The sequence below is a fragment of the Physella acuta genome, unplaced genomic scaffold (genome assembly GCF_028476545.2).
Source record: "Physella acuta isolate Inbredline_101_S28 unplaced genomic scaffold, ASM2847654v3 ptg000952l, whole genome shotgun sequence".
NCBI classification, from domain to species: domain Eukaryota; kingdom Metazoa; phylum Mollusca; class Gastropoda; family Physidae; genus Physella; species Physella acuta.
Window position 1 is genome coordinate 140,657 of NW_026732469.1, and position 21,945 is coordinate 162,601.

Consider the following 21,945-nt stretch of genomic DNA (forward strand, 5'->3'; position numbering starts at 1 on the left):
AGCAAGTTATTTATCGATCTAGATCTAGAATCTAGGTCAAACCAAAGATTAATTAGACACATACCAAAGATTAATTAGATAAAAATACAATCCATTTTTATAATCATAATACATTTTTTAGTCCTTAAATACTTGACATAAATCTTTGTGATTTATCTATCTAGATCTAGACCTATCTAGCTAAAATAGGCCTAATGAAATGATTAGATCTAGATTCTAGATCTAGCAAGAGTTACGCAAAAAACTAGACTTAAGACTTAGCAAACGAGTCGTAGAATCTAGATCTAGACAATTCTATCTAGATCTAGATAATTTCAGACCTTCATTATTTTATATAAATCTTTGTTTGGCCAATTTAAGATAAAATTTAATTTGAAAGTTACTACTACTAGTCTTAGATCTAGATCTATGAACTTGGCGGGATACAGGGCAGGTGAAGTAGAGTTAATCTGTTTCTTTGTCCTAAGCATATGAAGGGATAGTGTGGTCAGAGACATGCTCAGCTGGAATCGTTTTTTTTAAACGATAAAAACATGTTGTCTGAGACTTGGTGGGACACAGGGCAGGTGAAGTAGAGTGAGTAGGTGTTTTTAAAAGATAAAAAAAAAACATCTTTTTGAATGTGGGGTATGGTTTTTTGTGACGATAAGTGACAGACGTGATGTATTTTATGGATGATCCCCGAAACTCACAGTTATCCAACGGATGATGGGTAGTCTAGTTTCTATTAAAAATCACAAATGTTCTATAGAAATGCAAAATATTTTGATATAAACCAGAAACATTATTATGAACAAAATTAAACCAAATCTTCATTTAAAAATAGTGTGGTTATGAATATGCCCAGCTGCCTTCAATTTTCATAAAGAACGACAGGTACTCATTACAGCTGGGTGGACTCGGGGATGCCCTATCAATCACAGTCCGGTATCCGAACTTGAGGTCGTTCTACCATGTCGTAGCGTAATTTAATTACAATCAGACTAAAGGTCTTACTTGATTTGCCTTCAATGTAACATCAACTTTTATATCTTCACTTTAATAAGAACAAAGATAATGATAATAATAATCACTTGCATAATTACAATGTGAATTGTATCAATTCTTCAGCTCAATGAAAAGTAAAACAAACCTTCATGCTAATTATTTAGTTAGTATTAAAGGACACGCTTTTAGAACTTCATTCAAGAAAGCTAAGTGATTGATATTTTAATAGATAGATAGAACTCACACTCAGATGATGCGAAAAGCTTTGGTTTTGTAAAAGGGGGTACCTTCTTCAACCAAATATTTTTTAGCAAACAGAGAGAGTCACAACCAATATTTTTATTATTTCTTTTGAAGTAAAGAGTTATCTAAAATTAGGCAATTTTTAGACGTAAATGCTCAGTAGTTTAAATTATGTAGAATTGCATTATTTAGCAGCATTGCATCATGATATACAAAAATCTTTCTTGCTATGATCAAATTTTGATATTATTCATTGATCCACTCATAGTTACTGTGATGTATTTGTTTATATAAAGTGTGTGTGAGAGTGGCCTCCCCTTGTAGTGGTGTGCAAGCGAGGGAAGAAGTGTGTGAACTGTAGTGTGTAAGCGGTGTGTGGTGTAGAGCGTAGCATGTAGTCAGTGGTTTTCGTCTCGATGTTCACTGTTTCTATGTAGAAGTTACAAGATTATATTTGACTGTTATAAATGAACTGTGGATTCTGTTTTTGATTTGTGTTGTGCCTTGTTCCAACATTAAATGGAAAGCTGAGCATAACAGTTACTCATTCTGAGTTAATTTGAGCTCAATATTTCACTTAGGTAAAAGATAATCTGTTGTTGAATGAAAGCCCTGCGTGTTCAAAAATAGGGGGTGGGGTTCCATGTTCCACTTTTGTTTTTCAAACGTTTTATCCATAAATATCTTATTTTATGGTTTATTATGCTTTCATATATTTGATAACAAAAGATTCTGGGAAGTTTAAACCCTATCTACCATGTAGTTTACAGCTATGATCATTTAAAAAAAAAACTTCTTCACAAAAGTTTAAAAAATTCTGTGTTAAAAAATGCACCTTTTTAAATAGGAAAACAAATAACTTTTAACCATTGGAAATACATAAAAAACGAAAGCTTTTCTATGATTGTTATGTTTTTACTCATTTAACATGCAGTCAACTCATTGCAATCAAATTTTTTTTTTAAATTTTATCCTAGTAATTATACCTCACCTTTAATAAAAAAAATGTAAAGCATCTTTCATGCCTTTCTTAATAGTGTAGCGGGTAAGCAAAGACGGTCAGGCATATTTATTCTATAATTCTGCTTGTCTTAATGCTTGCGAGGGCGAGCTAATTCACTATGTAGATGCTAGCTGACTGAATAATATTGACTCGTGCTTTTTTTCAAGAGGCGTCAATCATCAACTCATTTGTCAGAATTCGACCGGAGTTATTGTTTTATAAATCTAAAATCAGCCCATTTTATTGTCCTAAGACAAAGCTGTCCAGACTATTTATTTTAGGGAGCGTTGCCTTTATGTAAAAATGTATGGGGAGGAGGTGATGACAGCTGGTATTTTTACTAAAGTAAAACTCGTGTTGAATATTGTTTTTTAAAAATTGAAATAAGCTTGTGATTTTATAATAATTAAAAAAAAATGTTGCTTGAAAGTGAATTTTACTATGATTGAAATAAAAAATTTGAAGGTCCCCTAAAAATCGGGTCCCAGACTTTAGCCCTTTAAGCTTCCCCTTTCCCACTTAATTGGAGACGGAGTGGTCTAGCAGTAGAGAGTTGGACTGCTAAACCGTAAGTCTCGAGTTCGAATCCGGGTTCAAGTTAGTAGAACGTCCCTGAGTCCACCCAACTCTGATGGGTACCTAACTCACGTTAGGGAAAGTAAAGACGGCTGGGCATAGTACTGACCACACTAACTCTTCATATGCCGAGGTCACAGAAACAAGTGAACTCTACTTCACTTGCACCATAGACCGTCAGGTTTGAAAGGGAAACAAACTTTCCCACTTAATCCGCTACTGGCTGTCATTAACATGTACGCAGTTTGTTCATGCTGCTAGAACCAGTTTAAAATGGACAAAACTGTTAATCTCCATATGCGATAATGGGTTTCAGCAAAAATACACTAACATTACAACAGTATTGTATTCCTACGCCCGTATTGAGTATCCCCATGATGTGTTCCTCGAGTATAAAGCAAAAACCGGAACTGAAAGTAAATTTAACTTAAGAAAACCTAGTGTATTCTGATACGGTTTTAAAAAAAAAATGTAAACAATAAGAACACTCAAATGAAAAAAAGAGCTGGGATATTTAACTGTGTTTTATTATCATTTTAAGAAGCAAATTTTATTTTGTATATTCATTTTAAGCATTTTGTGTTGAAACATTACTTCACAAATTCTGGGTTGTTTATTTTACGAAACCTGTGTGTGGCCTTCTGTAAAAAAAAATTAAAATATTTGTTCAGAAAAATATACTTAGTTCTATGTTATGTTTGGTAATAAATTATCAGTGATATTTCTAAACTGTTGGTAATATTTACAAGTTTAGATGTGAAATTTGTCCTTGCAATATTGGCTAACTAAAATTGTATTGCGGTATGAAAATAAATATTATAAACGTAAAGGTTATTCACTACGATAACTTTAAATATTGCACTAAAGAAATTTTAATTTATATTATGACATTTATTAAAATGATATTTGGTAGCTATTGATTGATAACATATAACCCTGTTGCCTAAAAGTGTAACATAAATAACTAACCAGATAACATAGTTATTTAGCAGAAATGTCAAAAAAGGTGACATGTAACATATCTGAGCACGTAAAGAACCCAGGACGGATTCCCATGCAACACTGGCAAAGACCCGAGCACCATTCTCGCCACAGTCAGATTGTATAGCCACCCTTAAGCATTGCTTTTCTTCTGTAGGGTCGTTGCTGTTTGCAAAAAGTTTTTTTAATGTAATGTTTTATACTTTAGACTAAATGATACTAAAAGAAAAAAAAACACGTCAAAGTTAAGTGCTGTTCACACGTGACACGGTTGGTGATTTTTTTAATAAACTAAGACATACTTTAATTATTTTTTGATTCTTTAATTCACGCACAAACCAGTGGTTTAATTGATAGCAAGAAAGGTGTTTTTCTCTTTAATAATACTTATGTTTACATAAAACATCCGCAATTTTGCATCCATCCATACTTGCAAACTTTAATCTTGGTGTCTATACTTTAAAATAACAGTTGAAGGCATTTTTTTTAATAAATATAGGATTTCTGGTTTTATAAAGTATATAAAGGAATTAATGTTCTAATACTATTATGGATTTTGTCCTAAGAATGAACCCAGATGATTTCTAGAGAATGGCGCTGAACAGGACTCTACAAGGAAAAAGAAAACAAGGAAGACCAAGGAAGACATGAAGGCGCACAGAGAAGAAGCAGTTGGCAGAGGCAGGACTGTCGTGGGAAGCTGCAAGGAAAATTGCCGGTGACTGACAAAAGTGGAGGGAGCTCTCCATAACGGCCCCGTGTGTCTTGGACACACGAAAGAAAAGATAATGATGATGATTTTGGGTTTTTGTTCTATACCTTTATCACTTCAAGAAAGAAAGTAGTACGCATTTTAACTAAAGTGTACATTCTTAATTTATACACAATATTAGAGTTTACCCAAATACACTATTTATAATTCAGATTAACTTTTTTCAAATTTTATTCTCTTTTTTGAATTTAGAGAGAACTTCATATTATCTGTAACAATGATATGTTCCAAATTTCACTAGCATATTATTGTGTTTGATTATGTACGTATCTGTATATTAAAGGGATAGCAATGGTATACAACCTGCAATTATAGTTGTCGTAGTCAGCATCAAAACATGTTTCTATAGCATCCAGTACCCTCTCTTTTTTCTCCTCATCAATCAGACACTGCGAAGTTTCGAGATCTTCAACAGCTGGTCATAGTAAAACCAACAAATACAATTTGAATAATATAATCACACAAGTTTATACTTCTTTAAAATAAATTTTATTTCCATAACATCAGCGTAAACATAGGGTTTAGAGTTTACACTTGTCATCATGCATGTTTCTTAAGAATACCTTTTAAGTCATGTAATAGTTTGGTTATTATCTATATCTATCTACAGGGGCTTAGCGAGGGGGAGGGGGTGCGGACCGCACCGGGTGACACCATTTAGGGGGGTGACACCAAGGCAAAAAATAGCAAAATATATAGAGAAAAACTCGAGGGGGGGTGCAAATCGAAAGTTTGAGGGGGGGGGGGGGTGTGCAAATCGAAAACTTGAGGGGGGTGCAAATCGAAAATTTGAAAGTTTGTCCCTGGGAATGGTCTCTATGCCTCTGGGGGGTGACACCATTAAGTGCCGCACCGGGTGACACCCGACCTCGCTACGCCACTGTCTATCTATCTATATATATATATATATAAACAATGTTTGTGTGTTTTTGCATCTGTCTGTCTGTCTGGATGTCTTTTATGCGGTACTACACCTTTCATCCGATAACCATGAGACTTTAGAAGTTGTTGAGAATATTCCTGAGGAGGTTTCTGCGAAAATAAAATTTCAAATTCGCAGGGATGGCGCCCCGACTGGGCACGATTTGTTTTTTCTCTATAAACGGTTTATAAAAATAAAAGTCGATTGCAGTTTCACAGCGTTTATCCGATCGCCATGAAACTTTGGGGAATTGATTAGAATAATACAGGAAAGGGTTCTGCAAAAAAAATATTGTTGTAAATTTGCAAGGTCGGCGCGATTTTTCTCTATATGCGGTTTATAAATAATAAAAGTAGAATGAGGTTTGACACCGTTTATGCTAGTGCTATGAAACTTTGGGTAGTTGATGAGAATACTCCCGAAAAGTTTTCTTGCGACTTTTTTTAAACTCGCGGCAACGCGCGTGGACGGGCACGCTAGTTTAAAATAAAACAGCAAAAGTGTATTTACCGGACCTCCCTGCATCGTTACAAAGTATGTTGCCAATAGTTTTTATGGTATCTGTGATTACTCGACGTGATGTGAAACTGCAAGAAGACTGGTTTCTGTCCACACACAATTTGAACTCGTCAAAGTCTCTGAAATCAGTTGAAACACTACATTTTATGTAGGTGTAAAAACATTTTGTAAATGCGGTGCTCTAAAATTAGGTATTTCTAATTTTTTTTTAAAATTACCTCGCCAATGCGTAGCCTAGCAGCCATTCTGCTTGGAATTAAAATCAGTTATATTGTGCAATAGCAACAACACAGTTTATTTAAGAGTGAAACAATTTCAAGTGGATAAAGTATTTTTTTAAATAAATTATAATTAGAAAATATTTAGTAAAAGATTACTACGGTTAGAAAAAAATGACAGTTTGTTTTCTGGACGAAAGTCTCAAAAATATCGCTAAATTTAACCAAATCTAATGAGTATCAAACACACATTAGGATATGTAAAGACAGCTTGCTGACTTTTAATTATTAAGTACCGAGGTCAGAAAACCAGTTAAATTTAACATCATCCGTTCAATCGAACATCTGATTCGAAATGGTGATTTTACCCTTAAAAAGTTACTTTAATGTAAAGGTTTGAAAGGTTGATGCTAAATAGCTCCAAATCATTGTTGCTAGAAATTATATTTTTTAAAAATGGAATTTTCTATAACATTTGTGAAATAAATACCAAATTACTACTGGCTTTATCTTAATCTCAACCTCAGACTTAAGCTCAACCTCAAGTTTAACCTCAGCATCATCATTAATATTAACGCCAACATTAACATTAGCAACAACAATAACCTCAACCGAAATATAAACCTGAACCTCAACCTCAGCATCAAACTTAACCTTAACCTCGAACTCATCATCATTCTCCTCTTCTTCATCTTCATCCTTAACCTCAAAATCAACCACAACCTCTACCTCGACCTTAAATTAAACCTTAACCTAAAGCTCAACCTCATCCTCAACCTCATCCTCATCCTCCTCATCCTCATCGTTAACCTCAACCTCAAGTTCTATTTTTTTCATCACAATTGTAAATTCTAGTACAACATTCAGCATTCAACTTTAACCTCAACCTACACCCAGCTTATACAAACACAACACACACACACATATATATATATATATATATACATATATATATATATATATATATATATATATATATATATATATATGTATATATATATATATATATATATATATATATATATATATAAATATATATTTACGTTAATAAATATATATATATGTATGTATATATATATATATATATATATATATATATATATATATATATATATATATATATATATATATATATATATATGTGTGTGTATTTAAATACATACACCTGCATATAATATATATATATATATATATATATATATATATATATATATATATATATATATATATATATATATATATATATATATATGGGATACCATATTGAAAGTTCGCCCAGTCGCCGGCAGAGGTTGCTACGCCTCTGCTTTAGAGAAAGACATACTCTCTAGTAACGCTCGCTTGCAATGTAAATGGAAAGAAAACGTTTTTGAAACAAATCACTCGTTACTCACGAACATAAATCTGCAACCGTTGAGTTGTTGACAGGGAATCTGGGGTTGTCAATAAAATTATTAACCGCTGGCACCCAGCACGGCCAAACTGGTTCACATGTCTCAGTTTCCTCGATAGAGTTTTCGCCACTTTGAGCATCTTTAAAATGCATGGTTATGTTATTAATTCCTTTGAAAATATTATTTGCTGTTTAAAATGTAAAAAAAATATATCGTTTAACTTTTCATTATTGTTTATTTTTTAATTAACTTTTATTAATTTTATATTCAAACACATTAAGAAGTTAAATGCATTTTTTTCAAACATTGGGTATTGGTTTTCACTATTTGCTATTGCACCGAGATATGTTTAAAATTCTGGTTCTATTCGGAAAATATTATAATTTTAAAGTTAACGGGGCCTTATGTGGTGATCGGCAAATATTGGTGCTAAAATGGCCACTCCAGATAGTGGCAACCCCACCCCCCCTCCTTCCCCTCCCCCTTCCGCGGAACTCGTCCTTATACTTTTCAACATAAAACATGTCCTTGAGCAAACAGTGGCGTAGCCAGGATCGTCTCAAGGGGGGGGGGGGGAATTCCAATTTTTACCCTGGGACAAGCTTTCGATTTGCACCCCCTCATACTTTATATATATATACCGAGGGGTATATGGGGGAGGGGGGTTATGACCCACCCCCCTAACCCCCCCCCCTGCCTACGCCACTGTGAGCAAATATTATTATTGACCCACACAACCCTGTTCCTAAATCACACTGTAGAAAGTAATATTACTTATGGAATCAATTTATGAAAAGCGAAATACTTTTTAAAATTATATCGTGTATGAGCCGAAGGAGGCGGCGTGACCTAGCGGTAGAGCTCAACTGCTAACCCAAAAGGCTCGAATTCTAATTCGTGTTCCTGAGTCTACTCTTCTCTAATGAGTAACCAACTAACGTTAGGGAAAGCAAAGGTGGCTGGGCATACTACTGATCACACTATCTCTTTTTATGCCGAGGTCCCTGAAACGTATGCACTCTACTTCACCTGACCCATGTGTCTTCAACATGAACGGGAAAATATGATGAAATGAGCCTACTCCTATTGCAAATTCTAGGTAAATAAAGTTATATAAAGTTAAATGTAAAATTTGATGTTGGACAAATTTCCTAAATCCAGCAAGTCGATATAGAAAACTATTAGTGTTAAGAATTAAACTAAAGACGACAGTAAACGCTACATGATTTTAAATGAATGAAACTCACCATCTATAGAAACAACTGTGCTGATTATCAGCAAGACATTCATCACGCTGCATAGAAGGCCATAATTCATCTTGGACATTTTCTAGGCTTGGAATTGAAAAAAGACTCTTACATGGTGTTATTTATACAGACAGACACACAGACAGAGACAGAGTAACATGTGCTAAATTATCAAGAAATTACCCACTTAAAATATGTTCTGTCTGAACGTGATCATCGCCATTCAGATATCGTTCACATGATTACGACATTAAAGATTAGACAATTATAGATTCAGCACGTGCGTTTGTTGGCAATGAAACGTGAAACTAATACGCTTGTCTACCCAGACCTAGAATATTGTGTAGCAAGTCTAAGTCTGCGAAATCAACAAATCTATGTTTGTTACGATTGTCGGTGGTAAATGGTTAAAGAACCCACCAAGTTAAAGTTAGAAATGGTAAGTGTACCGATATACTGAAAAAAATCATTATAAAAAACTATTTTGAAAATAATGCCTGCCGAACAAGAGATGCATACGTCGTATTATTTAAATATATATGTCTTGAATTATAATGAGTTGCTGGTTTTTTCAAAGTACAAGAATCCTCTTTAGACCCAGCATTCATTTGTTTACCTCGACATACGAGGGGATGGTGTGGTCAGCACTTTGTCTAGGTGTCTCTATTTTCCCTAACACGAGTTAGGTACCCAACACAGCAGGGTGGAATCAGGAACGATCTACATACTTAGACCCGGATTCGAACACGAGACTTTTTGTTAGCAGCCTCGCACTTAACCGTTTAGGTCACGCTGTAAGTAGATGTGCATAATAAAAAATTAACATTTACAAAGAAAATATTTACTTAAATAAAAAAGTATAAACAGATACCCTATCCATATCAGCATCTTGTATTCCGAATACTGTGGTCTTCTTAGACATGTCCTGTCCTTTCCCTATCTCCTGTCTTAGGTGGATAACTCTGTCTAACCATTTTATTTAATTTTCATATTCACCCATAGAATCTGTTTATAAAGCATCGTATTCTTTTCCAGTACACCTTTGTCGACAACACGCTTTCCTCATTGTACAATAGTACATAATTAAAATTTAGAATTAAAAAATTGTTGTTGTTTTTTAAATTTAAATTACCTTTTAATTTTATTTTATTTACTCTTATCATGAAGCTGAATATATTTTTAATTGCTTTATGAACTCTAATTTTTCCTAAGTGCTTTGACCACAGGTGCTTTGACCATAGAGGTTTGACCATAGGGGGCTTGACCACAGCGGGGCTTTGACCACAGAGGGGGGTTAATCATAATATATTGATTTTAAAATATAAATTAAAAACTGTTATTAGATTTAAATTTATGATACAATTAATACGATTGTATACATTGTTTCCAGAGAGTACTTTAATAAAAAAAAGTCAAGAACGATATTTTAGTCTCCACATATATTTTAAATATAAATGCAACACAAATAATTCGACATATAACAAGTTTCACAAATAAATAATGTAGATGTACTTGAAAATACATAGCATATATAAAGGATAAAAATGATAAAAACTTGCCAACAAAATAGTCAAAGAAGTAATACTTAAATAGTTAACTATAGCACGCAAATATGTCAGTACATCTGTTTGACCATATGGCTGGACAGCACGTTATACTTTTTCGTGCAGCATCTTGTATCGCTTCTCAGCTGGGTAGCTGATTTAACATATTATTACATCCTGTCGCAATATAGAATATAATTTAGCAACTTTTAAAATAAATTCTTACCATATATGGACAGCATTGAACAAACCACCTGAGATCAAAGACCCTATGTGGATAAAAAACGTGTGATCAAAGCTGGACACAGCGCTTGTGATCAAACACCCGTTGACAAACCGCATGTGATCAAAGACCCTCTGCTGAGAAAACACATGTGGTCGAGCCCCCTATGGTCAAACCCCCTATGATCAAAAACCCTATGGTCAAAGCACCGCTATGGCCAAAGCCCCGCTGTGGTTAAAACCCCTATGGTCAACCACCTGTGCTCAGGTCAAAGGTCCGCGCACCGTCCTCATCAACTATACTTCCTCCCGAAAATTTAAGCCCCCCCCCCCCACCCCCGAAAATTTCATGGTGATATCATGAATGATGTAGTAATGCATAAGAGACTCAAACATGTTTTTTACATCTACAGCTGTTTGTGTCCAACTCAAGCTTCAGATAACCTTCTGATTTAGGGAACATCCACAAATGACGTCATGTTTTTTAACGATTTACAAAAACCAGACCCCCACAACCACCCACCCCTTCTCCTAAATGATACATTTATTAGTAGCCATTGACAATAAATAATGTTTAAATAATTCATTTTTTAATGAATAACCTTTTCTGCACCTACTTTTTTTTTAGAAACCAATCACAAAGACATAAATGAAAAAAAAAATTTAAAGTTCATAAAATATTAATTATGGTCGGCTCTGGGCCCCATCCCCCTCCACTTCGCAATTCGGGGTCTGGCTGCTTGATATTTCCGCCCTGGCTGGGAAAAAAAACATAGCCAACTCAACTGTAAACTACACCAGGGGTCTCCAAACTACGGCACGCGGGCCGTATGCGGCCCGCGAGGTCCTCTCATCCGGCCCGCGGAGATCTTTTTCTCCCCAGAAAAAACGTTTGTTGGTGATGGCTGAGCAACTTTGCCCAGAAAAATCAAAGACATGTATGGAAGAAACTGGCCCCCGAACTGAAATTTGATAGTTAATGTGGCCCTCGGACTAAAATGTTTGGAGACCCCTGAACTACACAATAGACGTTGAAATATCATTTTGCATAAAAGTATAGACAATTTTCGGCTAATCGCTACTTGGATTACTTCAGACAAGCACTTATCGAGTATACACACTAAAGACCCACAGTGTAACTAGTTGAACACAACCATACATTAAAACAGGGGCTATATTTTTATTTATTCAAAGAGCTTTAAACAAATATTTTAAATCATTGAGAATTTAATTTAATACAATCATTAATTTTCTTGAGTGGTTAAATGCATAGGTTGACGTTCTCAACTGGCTTTTAGTTGCTTTAACCAAAAGGGTTTTGACCACAGGTGCTTCGATCTTACTTGGTTGACCCTAGGTGCTTCGATCTTACTTGGTTGACCAATGCGGCTATATTAATATTAAGTTCCTCTACAGCTGGGATAGCTGACTGGACAGCAACCACCCCCCCCCGGCAACACACACACACACTTGTTAATGTCCACTGATTGTCTTTTATGAAAGACTTGCTTGGGAAATATATCTGCATTTGCAAATCTGGCTAAATGAACGGCATACATTTCGAAGAAACTTCGAATTTTTTCAATAATGATTAATGTAGTTAAGATATATTAAATTAACTTATATAAAAAAGTGTTTAATTCACACATATGAATATTTTGCAATAAAAAAAAATTTAGTTCATATATTGTGTTTTTTTAATTTAAGATAAATATTCATATCTATACCATTAATTTTGGAATGCTGTTTTCAAATGTATATTGTGATTACTTCTATATTCTTTATTACTTTTACAGTCCTAATTTTAAAAGTCAATAACATGTAATTGTTGGCATTGAAATGTATTTCTATATTATTATTCGCTGTCATTAACATGTAGGCCTACACCGTTTGTTAAATTTTTAAAAATCAGTTTAAACTGTACAAAACTATGTATCCTTATGTAATAGAGTGGACTATAACATGAATACACTAACATTACATCAGTATTTTATTCCAACGCCCGTATTGAGCACCCACATGATGTGGTTGTGGAGTAGACAGCAAATACCGGAAGTTAAGTAAGTGAAAGTAAATGCACTTAAGAAAACCTACTTTTGTATTCTGATACTATTTTTAAAAAAACCCATTAAACAATAAGAACTATCAAATGAAAAACAGCTGAAATATTTGACTCTATTTTATAATAATTTTTAAGAAGCAAATTTTATTTTGTAAATCATTTTTAAGCATTTTTTGTTAAAATATAGCTTAACAAACGTAAATTCCTTGTAAATTTGTAGGTTGTTTTTTTTTACGAATCCTGTGTGTGGTCTTCTGTAAGAAAAATTTTAAAAAATACGTTCAGAAATACATATTTGGTTCTATGTTATGGTTGCGAATAAATTATCAGCGATATTTTTAATATGTAGGTAAATTTACAAGTTTAGATAAAAAAAATATGTAAGCTTACTTGCAATATTGGCATATATATATATATATATATATATATATATATATATATATATATATATATATATATATATATATATATATATATATATATATATATATGATATATATATAAATATATAAATATTTATATTATATGTTAAAAGCGTAAAGGTTTCTACCAACAATAAACTGTAAGTGATGTACTAAATAATATTTCATTTTATTTAGACAATTATTAAAATAAAATTAGGCAGCTATGTATTTATAAGATATATAAAAATTAGTCTTAAAGTGGAACATAAACAATTAACCAGACTCACCTATTTAACACATGTGACAGATACGGTTACTGGTTACATAGGAAAGCATATAAAACACCCCGGTGGTATTCCCATGCTACATTGGCATAGACCCGAGCACCATTCTCGCCACAGTCCCCTTGTATAGCCTCCCTTAAACATCGCTTTTCTTCGGTAGGGTAGTTGCTGTTTGCAAAATGATTTTTAAAAAAATGATTTATAATCTAGATTAAATGATACTTATGGGAAAAAAAACACGCCTAAGTTAAGTACTGTTCACACTTGACACAGTCGGTGATTTTTTATATACAAAGACATTAATTATTTTGCGATTTTATAATTTACGTTTAAAAAAGTTTAATTAAAAAATCATTATTAACTTGGCATTCATAAATACTTGCAATCTTTAATTTTGATGACTGTACTCTAAAATTATAGTTGAATGCAATTTTTTACATAAAAAATAAGATTAGTGATTTTTATGGATTAAATGTGGTATTTTTGTCGTTCACTAAATTGAATCAGGCGCGTCAGACCTGAACGCCTACGTTCATTTAAAGAAAAGTCATATAATAATGGCGATATGGGCAACAATAATCGTTAACTATATCGAAACAGGCGCGTCATACGGGGCGATTAGGCTGTTCGGGCTCACCAATGAGCTCCATTGCACATACGTTTATTTTAAACAGCTCGAAAGGTTATGGATCCAATGGGTTACTATAATCGCCCAGTAAGGAATTAATATTCTAACACTATTATGGTTTTTGATCTAACAATGAATCCTGACGACTTGGGCTAAAATAGCGCTCAACAGGACGCCTCAAGGTAAAAGAAAGCAAGAAAGACCAAGGAAGACATGTAGGCGCACAGAGGTAAAGCAGCTGGCAGAGGCAGGACTCTCATGGGAAGCTGCAAGGAAAATTGCCGATGACTGACAAAAGTGGAGGGAGCTTTCCATGGCGGCCCTGTGTGTCTTGGGCACAGGAATGTAAAGATAATGATGATGATTATGGTTTTATTGTTATTTAGTTTTAACATTTCAAGAAAGGAAAGTAGTACACATTTTTAAGTTTACATTATTGTTTTGTACCCAAATACACGATTTTTTTATTCAGTTTAAATTATTGCAAAATTGATTTCCTTTTTTGAAGATAGAGAGAGAGAGAGAGAGAGAGAGAGAGCAAAGGAAAGTTTTTGAATTGTAATATTTAAGTGTTAAAGTTGGAACCTTATATTATCTGTACCTCAGTCTTAAATTAACAATGAAAAGTTTCAAATCTCAGTAGTCTGTGTGTGTTTAAGAGGAAAACGCACAAAAATATATTGTTTGATTATGTAAGTATCTATGTGTTTTGAATGAATAGCAATGGTATATAACCTGCAAATGTTGTTGTCACCGAAAAAGCATGTGTCTACAGCATTGAGTACCCTCCGTTTCTTAGTCTCATCAATCATACACTGCGAAGTTTCGAGATCTTCAACAGCTGGTCATAGTAAAAGAAACAGATACAATTTGAATAATATACTCACACAAATTTTAACTTCTTTAATACAAAACCTTATTTCCATAATGTTATCCTAAACATACGGTTTAGAGTTTACACGTATCACCATACTTGTTTCATGGGAATACAATGCAGTTGATGTAATAGTTAGGGGATAATTTAAAATTAAACACATCGAAAGTGTATTTACCGGACCCCCTGCGGCGTCACAAACTATATTGCCCATATCTTTTACATTATCTGCGACAAGGTGATAAATTACGTTACTGCAAGCAGCCTGGGTTCTGTCCACACACAATTTGAACTCCTCCAAGACTCTGAAATCAGTTCAAACACTACAGTATATCTAAGGTGTAAAAGCATTCGGGCTTTCGATTTTTTGTGAATAAAATTACGCGTCTCGATTTTACAAAACAGCCTCGCGTTAAGTTTGGAAAAAATGCGTGGCAAAGCTTGTTTACTTGCAAGCAAAATCCGTCACAATAGGCAACTACATTAAGAATGAATAGGTTTCAAGTCGATGAAGTATTTTTAAACATGTTTTGATTATTAGAACACTCGACTAAAATCGTAGAAATGCAAAAACGGGGTCAACCTCTTCCTGATCTACATTATCATTCTCTTCCCCATCGTCAACATAATCCTAATCCCAACTATAATTCTAATCCTCATTTTCATGTTCATCATAACGTTACGCTAGTCGCCCATTAACCTCATCATTACCCTTAACCTTAACTTCAACCTAAACATCAATATCAACCTCAAAACAAACCTCAACCTAAACTTCAATCTCAATCTTCATCTAAACTTTTTAAGTTCAAGTTCAAATTCAACTTTTAGCTCAACCGTAGTCTCAACTTCTATCTCAACCTCAACCTTGGCTTCGACCATAAACTCACCCTCAATCTCAACCTACTTATCATCACTAGCATCAGGCTCATCTTCAACATAATTCTCATCATCCTTATCTCATCGTATCGTCATCGTCGTCATCACCTTCAACTTCAACTTTAACCACAATAACTACCACTACCAGACTCTCAAACTATCCCCAGCCCGAATCATATCCTTGGCTCTAAAGAGAGACAGACTGCTCTTATTCCAACTCTTGCAATGTAAATTGCAAGACAAACATTTTGAAACAAATCCCCTCTTACTTACGCACAGAATTCTGCAACCGTTGCGTTGTTGAGATAGAAATGTGCGTGGTCAGTAAAATAATCAACTGCCGGCACCCAGCATTGCATTATTGATTGACATTCCTCAGTTTCCTCCTTGTAGTCTTCGTCACTTTGAGCATCTGTGACATGCATGGCAATATTTTTAAATATTTTAAAAATAACATTACACAAGTGGTCTAAAATGTTATTGAAAAAGTATATTATTCAACGTTTCATTATTGTTTATTTTTAATTAACATTTATTGATTTAATAGTCAAACTTTAACAAGTCAAACGCCTTATCTATTTTCTTCAAATTTTTAATTTTGATATTCACTATTTTCTATATTTTTCATTGAGTAAGGAAAATACAAGTATACTTTTCAGCAGAAAATATGTGATTGGGTGATTCTTATTATTGAACTACGATCTGGATAAAAAATGTCTTAACTAACGCTTTAGGAATTCATGCAAATCATCTGATCATTTTACGAAAAATGAAATACATTATTAATTAGTTCGTATATGAGCCGAAGGGGACGGCATTGCTAGCGGTACAGATCGAGATTGCTAACTCAAAAGTCTCGAGTTCTAATCCGTACTTAAAGAACGTTAAGGAAAGCAAAGGCTGCTGGGCTAGATGTTCACCATACTATCCATTCTTATGCTGAAGTCACTGAAAAAGATAAACTCTACTTTATCTGCCCCTTGTGTCTTAGACACGAAAGTGAAAGTTTGAAGATACCTTAATAAAGTTAAAAGTAAAATTCTACTTTGGATAAAACTCCGAAATTTACTATGCAGACATATAAAAAAATGTTTTAAGAATTAAACTAAAGACGGCAGGAAACGCTAAGTACTACAAATGAATTAAACTCACCAGCTACAGAAACAACTATACTTATTATTAACAAGACATTCATCACGCTGCATAGAAGAACAGAATTCATCTTGGGCATTTTCTGGGATTGGGATTAAAAAGACTCTTACATGGTGTGATTTATACAGACAGACACAAGGTAACATCTGCTAAATTGTCAAGAAATTACCCATTTAAAATATGTTGTTTCAGAACGTGATCATTTTATTGAGATATAGTTGAAAGACAAAACAGTAATAATCTTTTTACAATTTTAGAGTCAACATGAATATATGCTGGCAATGAAACGTGATATTCACATACACTTGTGTACTCTAAATTAGGTTTAAATGTAGCCTGAAAATGGCAAATAGCTACTGTTACGATCGAACTTTCGTACAACTCCAAACACAATTCAAGGCATGTTCAAACCTTATTTTATTTTCTCATCTCCCCGATTACACTATAAGCCCTCCACCCTAGCCGCTACCAGCAAGCCCCCTTACAAACGTTCACTCCAGTTTTTCTACCCGCACTTGAACTTGGTATAACAATCCCTAAACACCCCAGGGTTGGCTCAACTCACACACGCCTCTCCTCTACGTTCTAGATTATTCTAACCTATTCTTCTGATCTAACCTACAACGGACCCGTAACAGCTACATTGTATTTGAAGAGTTGATTTTCAAAACGCGATAAGCGCCAATTTTGAAAAAAAAAAATGAGATAAGGTGTCCATATTGTAAAGCTACTCAGTTACTATTAGGAAAACTTAATTTTAATCTTCACGGCGCAAAATTTTCATTTTATTTCTATTTTTGAAAAAAACGTTTGGTTTCAAAACGCGGCATTGTCGATTTTATTTAGCGTCAAAATGCGGTATCGATTTGGACCAATCCGTGTAAATATTACTATTTATCTGCGCATGCGCATTAAGCATCTCCAAGTGAAACAATTGTTAAAATGGCGGACTTTGATGGTGACGACGAAAGTGTTGTACTGACATTTAAGTCCAAAAAAAAAGAAGAGGTTATGCACAGAAAGAGAAAAAGAAAAGATCTTTCGTCATTCAGGAGGAGGAATGATCCCGTCCATTTCGTGTAATCATATTAAAGTATTCTGCAAGGTAAGTTGTAGATAAAACTGTAACTTATCTAACACTAGGCAGGCCTGAGTTTACTTTTTTTTAAACACGATAGTATTACTAGAATTTAGATATCTAGCTTGTTCTTTTATTTGTTGAGTGAAGTTTTGAATGTAAATGTATGAATACCAGTGACCAGTATGTCTAGGCTACTGTCAGCTCTAGCTTAACATTCCAAAAGTAAGGAGAGATTCTAGATCTAATTCTAGACTAGATTATCTACTCTACTACATATTCTAGATCTAGTATCTAGGCCTACTATTTTTTCTAGCTAGACGAAAGTTTTAACAATTCTAGTCAATATTATATCTAAACTTCGATTTATCATCTAGGTTGTATGTCCTCGTTTGTCTAGTCTATCAATAACTTTAAGCAAGGCAAGGGGCTAGCCCTAGCTACTAGATCTAACTAGTAGTATAATTTTTAATATAAAATTAAATCTTCCATTGTAGCAAAACATACATTTGTATTATTTATTTCAGGCTCAAGATATAACACCTGATGACCTGGTGAAATGCCATGCAGAGTTTTACAGCAAACTGGACAAAGTGTCACAAGATGCTGCTATAGTAGCTTTGCTTGATGCGGACACCACGAAAAGAGTGAATGATCAGAGGAAAAAAACAAGACACATGACGATCAAATACTTTCTTTGTAGTGATGGAAACAAGCTGCAAGTTTGCCAGTCTTCTTTTTGTTCAGCATTGTGTACATAAATAGCTTTACCTTCAGTTTGCTATATTGGATTTGCTCGTACTGCAGTTACTGTCAATAAAAAACTGACTATTGTCCAGAGGTTTATCCGATTATGGAAATTCTCTTTTTTCAATGTTACAGTGGAATTATCTTAATAATACATGGTTAATATATCCACTTTTTTAGGGAAAAACTGGGATTCATTCAACACAAAGGAGCCTGGAAAAAAGAACTGTGTAAAGGTGGCTAAAAAGACAGATGTTCTTTGTGTTCTCGAAGCCGTAGGGGTGGAAGAGAATAAAGATTTCTTATGAGGCACTGCTATGTGATGCTACTGAGGATGTTGCTCATTCTAACTCTGATGTAGATAGTGCCTAGTTTGTCTGAGTTATTTATTTTTTCTTGCTTCGCTCATTTTTGTTTTCAACCTTTTTTTTTTTCATTTCATACTATTTCTTTTACATTTTATGATTGTAGTATAAACTAATAAACTTTTTTTCTTCTTTTAAAACTATTTTATGTTGACTTTTTTAGTTCTTTAGACTTTGTTAACACAGTTCAACATTAGAAAAGACAAGCTGTACTCTTCAAATTAAAGTCTCTCGTTAGAGACTTGCATCATTTTGAAAATGGTTCAAATAACTGAAATTACTCAATAAAAACATTTTATAGTAACAGAAAAACATGGTACAATTGTAGTAAGATGGTAACACTGGGAATATAAGTGGGTTTTAATAAAATAATAAACTAAAATATTGGACATTAGATGTATTATCAGAAAAACAAATGGATATACAGCGTTTTGTAGCTTAACAAAAGCTGGATATACCTCATTTTTGCAACTAAACGCAAATTTTGGGACCAAAAAAAAGCATCTTTTTATACAGGTACATTTGAAAAGCCATTCTAGTCCTATTTATATGAGGGTTATGAACCTAAATTGATAAACAGTTTTAGCAAATTGTACAATGGCTTCGTGTAGGAGAAAAATGCGATTTTCTCGAAACCCAAATTTTGGATATATTGCATTTTGAAAATCACCTCTTCATTTGTTTTAAAACATACATAAACAAACACACAGACATAGGCCTACACATTTCAGAGGAGTTCTTTAAATATTATTCTTCTTGGTCTTTTCCAAATATCTGATTGCTGATATTCAATTTTAACCATCCTTCTATGCTTTATTAACTATTTTGTTTCCGTTTTTTTCTAACACACTATTCATTATTAATTTCATGCCTTTTTATAATAGGCATTTTTTCATGAATGTGTGTGTCTTGAATTGTAATAATTGTCTAAACCATTTATGCACATAATTTAACGAATCTACTGATTCACTTAAACTGGTCCCGTCTTTTCCTAAATTGCTAAGTTAGGTTGGCTACGCCGTCTAACCATTTTATCTATTATTCACTGTAAATATCTACCTATAAAGCATTGTATTATTTTCCAGCCCATCTAACTTTTACAGCCAGCTTAAAATAAATGAGAATTCCGCCAGAACTGAGAATTCTCAAATTTGATTTTTTAATTAATTGTATTTTAATGCTATCACAGAGCTGCAAAAATTTTAACTGTTGTATAAATTGTAATTTCTTCTGCAATTTTGTTTGAAGTTTAGAGACAGTCTTTATTGACTACACTACCTAGATGTGTAAACGTTTCAACCTTTTTCCGGGATCCTCCCCTGTGTTATTTGTGGTTTGTGAAGTTTTACTTTTAGCCTGATCTTCTTCTTTGTCGTTCTTAATTGCAGTGTTGGAAGTGATTCACTCCTACACAATTATTTGTTACGTGTCCACTTATTCGCCGTTGACTCAAATTTTAGCCTGTTATTCTTTTTGTGTTAGCTTTCATCGCCTTTATGCAACCTAGAACAAACTATCAAGACAGCAGGTGTTTATTTTTGGAGTTGTCTGACCTAGATGAGTAGCATTCCCCTATTGTGGAGCCTATACTGCCCGGGGGTTCGAACTCGAGACTTCTTGGTTTAAATACCATGAACTTTATCGACCCGACTACCTTACCCAGAAATCAAGATCAAATGACTCTTTTCGCCTACCTGTATGAATGATGCTACATTTCTTATTTCAAAAAGTAGTTTCTATCATGTCAATTTTTCTGTGGAAAACCATGGCGTAGCAAATTTTCCTAAATGCATCTTTTAAAGTATACTATTTATTATTTTCTTTTGTGGTGTAAAAGTATTTTGTTTAATACGAAATTGAAATCACGAAAACAGACACTTAAAGTTTTTTTTCCCCAATCCAACAGTGGCAGCTATTCTAGCTGTTAAATGTATCTTTAATTTTTAAAACTAAAATTTCTTGTTTAGGTTTTTGTAAATTCAGAATCTTATAACAGCTTTTCATGTAAAGCCCTCGCAGTAAGGTAAGGCAGACTTGAACGGGGTCAATCAATATTTAAAAACTGCATTAAATGATTTCAATTTATTATTACTTTAAATTAAACTTTGATTTTAAAATTACAAGATTTTTTTAGGTTTACAATTTATCGCTAGGCGATGTGTGGGCTCACGTTTGTAAAATATAAAACTTAGATACCGCATGTCCACATATGTTTAATTTAGATGCTAGGCAATTTTAGCGCTGAAATTATTGTAAAGTTATGCCTCTCAATGATATTTTACTTGATACATTGATTGTGCAATAATTATTGGAAAAACCAGCTAACGGATGGTTAAACTCATAAAAAAAAAGAACTTGAAATATCATTTTACGTAAAAGTACTAATTCGGCTAATTTTTCCGTGGATTACTTCATACACGCAATTTTTTGTATATAGAGTGTACACAACAACGGCCGATAGTGTAGCTAGAAACATGTTTATAAACAAAATCATGAACTAAAACAGGGGCTATAAATGTGTTATTTATAAAGCTTAAAAATTATTATAAATTCTTGAAACTTGCATTTAGCACTGTTATTAATTTTCTTCAATGGTTAGAGGTATACTCTGACATTGTAAAACGGGTTTTTGTTTGTTTTCACAACAAGGGCTTTGACCACAGCGATACTCGACCACATTTAATTGAATTATTAACTATTCTGGAGAGACTGCTTCTCGTTGATAAAACACATGTGATATAGCCCCTGTCCCCAACCAAAGACTTAAACACCCAGGAATAAACCACCTCCGTGAATAGAAAACACACACATATGCACCCGCATTTAACAAGATTAAATGACACCCAT

At 33.6% G+C, this 21,945-nt stretch overlaps 3 protein-coding genes and 1 long non-coding RNA gene across 4 annotated transcripts; 1 reads left to right on the forward strand and 3 right to left on the reverse strand.

Annotated features, from left to right (window-relative positions):
* Positions 1-3,316: 3,316 nt before the first annotated feature.
* LOC131953797 (uncharacterized) lies at positions 3,317-8,994 on the reverse strand. Its single transcript, XM_059317170.1, has 6 exons — positions 8,863-8,994; positions 7,616-7,754; positions 5,995-6,122; positions 4,866-4,977; positions 3,779-3,955; positions 3,317-3,450 (listed from the first exon to the last, which is right to left on the reverse strand). Coding segments are annotated over exons 1-6 (636 nt in total). The 5' UTR covers positions 8,942-8,994; the 3' UTR covers positions 3,317-3,449.
* A 3,870-nt stretch (positions 8,995-12,864) lies between these two features.
* LOC131953798 (uncharacterized) lies at positions 12,865-14,842 on the reverse strand. The gene is made up of 3 exons (XR_009388681.1): positions 14,742-14,842; positions 13,382-13,546; positions 12,865-12,944 (listed from the first exon to the last, which is right to left on the reverse strand). It is a non-coding gene; the product is annotated as an uncharacterized LOC131953798 (long non-coding RNA).
* Positions 14,843-14,889: 47 nt separating this feature from the next.
* On the reverse strand, positions 14,890-16,998 carry LOC131953782 (uncharacterized). Its single transcript, XM_059317152.1, has 4 exons — positions 16,909-16,998; positions 16,030-16,168; positions 15,059-15,185; positions 14,890-14,907 (listed from the first exon to the last, which is right to left on the reverse strand). The coding sequence occupies exons 1-4, from the start codon at positions 16,985-16,987 to the stop codon at positions 14,890-14,892; spliced, it is 363 nt and encodes a 120-aa protein (XP_059173135.1). The 5' UTR covers positions 16,988-16,998.
* A 927-nt stretch (positions 16,999-17,925) lies between these two features.
* Positions 17,926-19,041, forward strand: LOC131953783 (uncharacterized). The gene is made up of 3 exons (XM_059317153.1): positions 17,926-18,013; positions 18,514-18,739; positions 18,914-19,041. Exons 1-3 carry the CDS (start codon positions 17,969-17,971, stop codon positions 19,039-19,041), a joined length of 399 nt encoding a protein of 132 aa, XP_059173136.1. The 5' UTR covers positions 17,926-17,968.
* Positions 19,042-21,945: the final 2,904 nt, after the last annotated feature.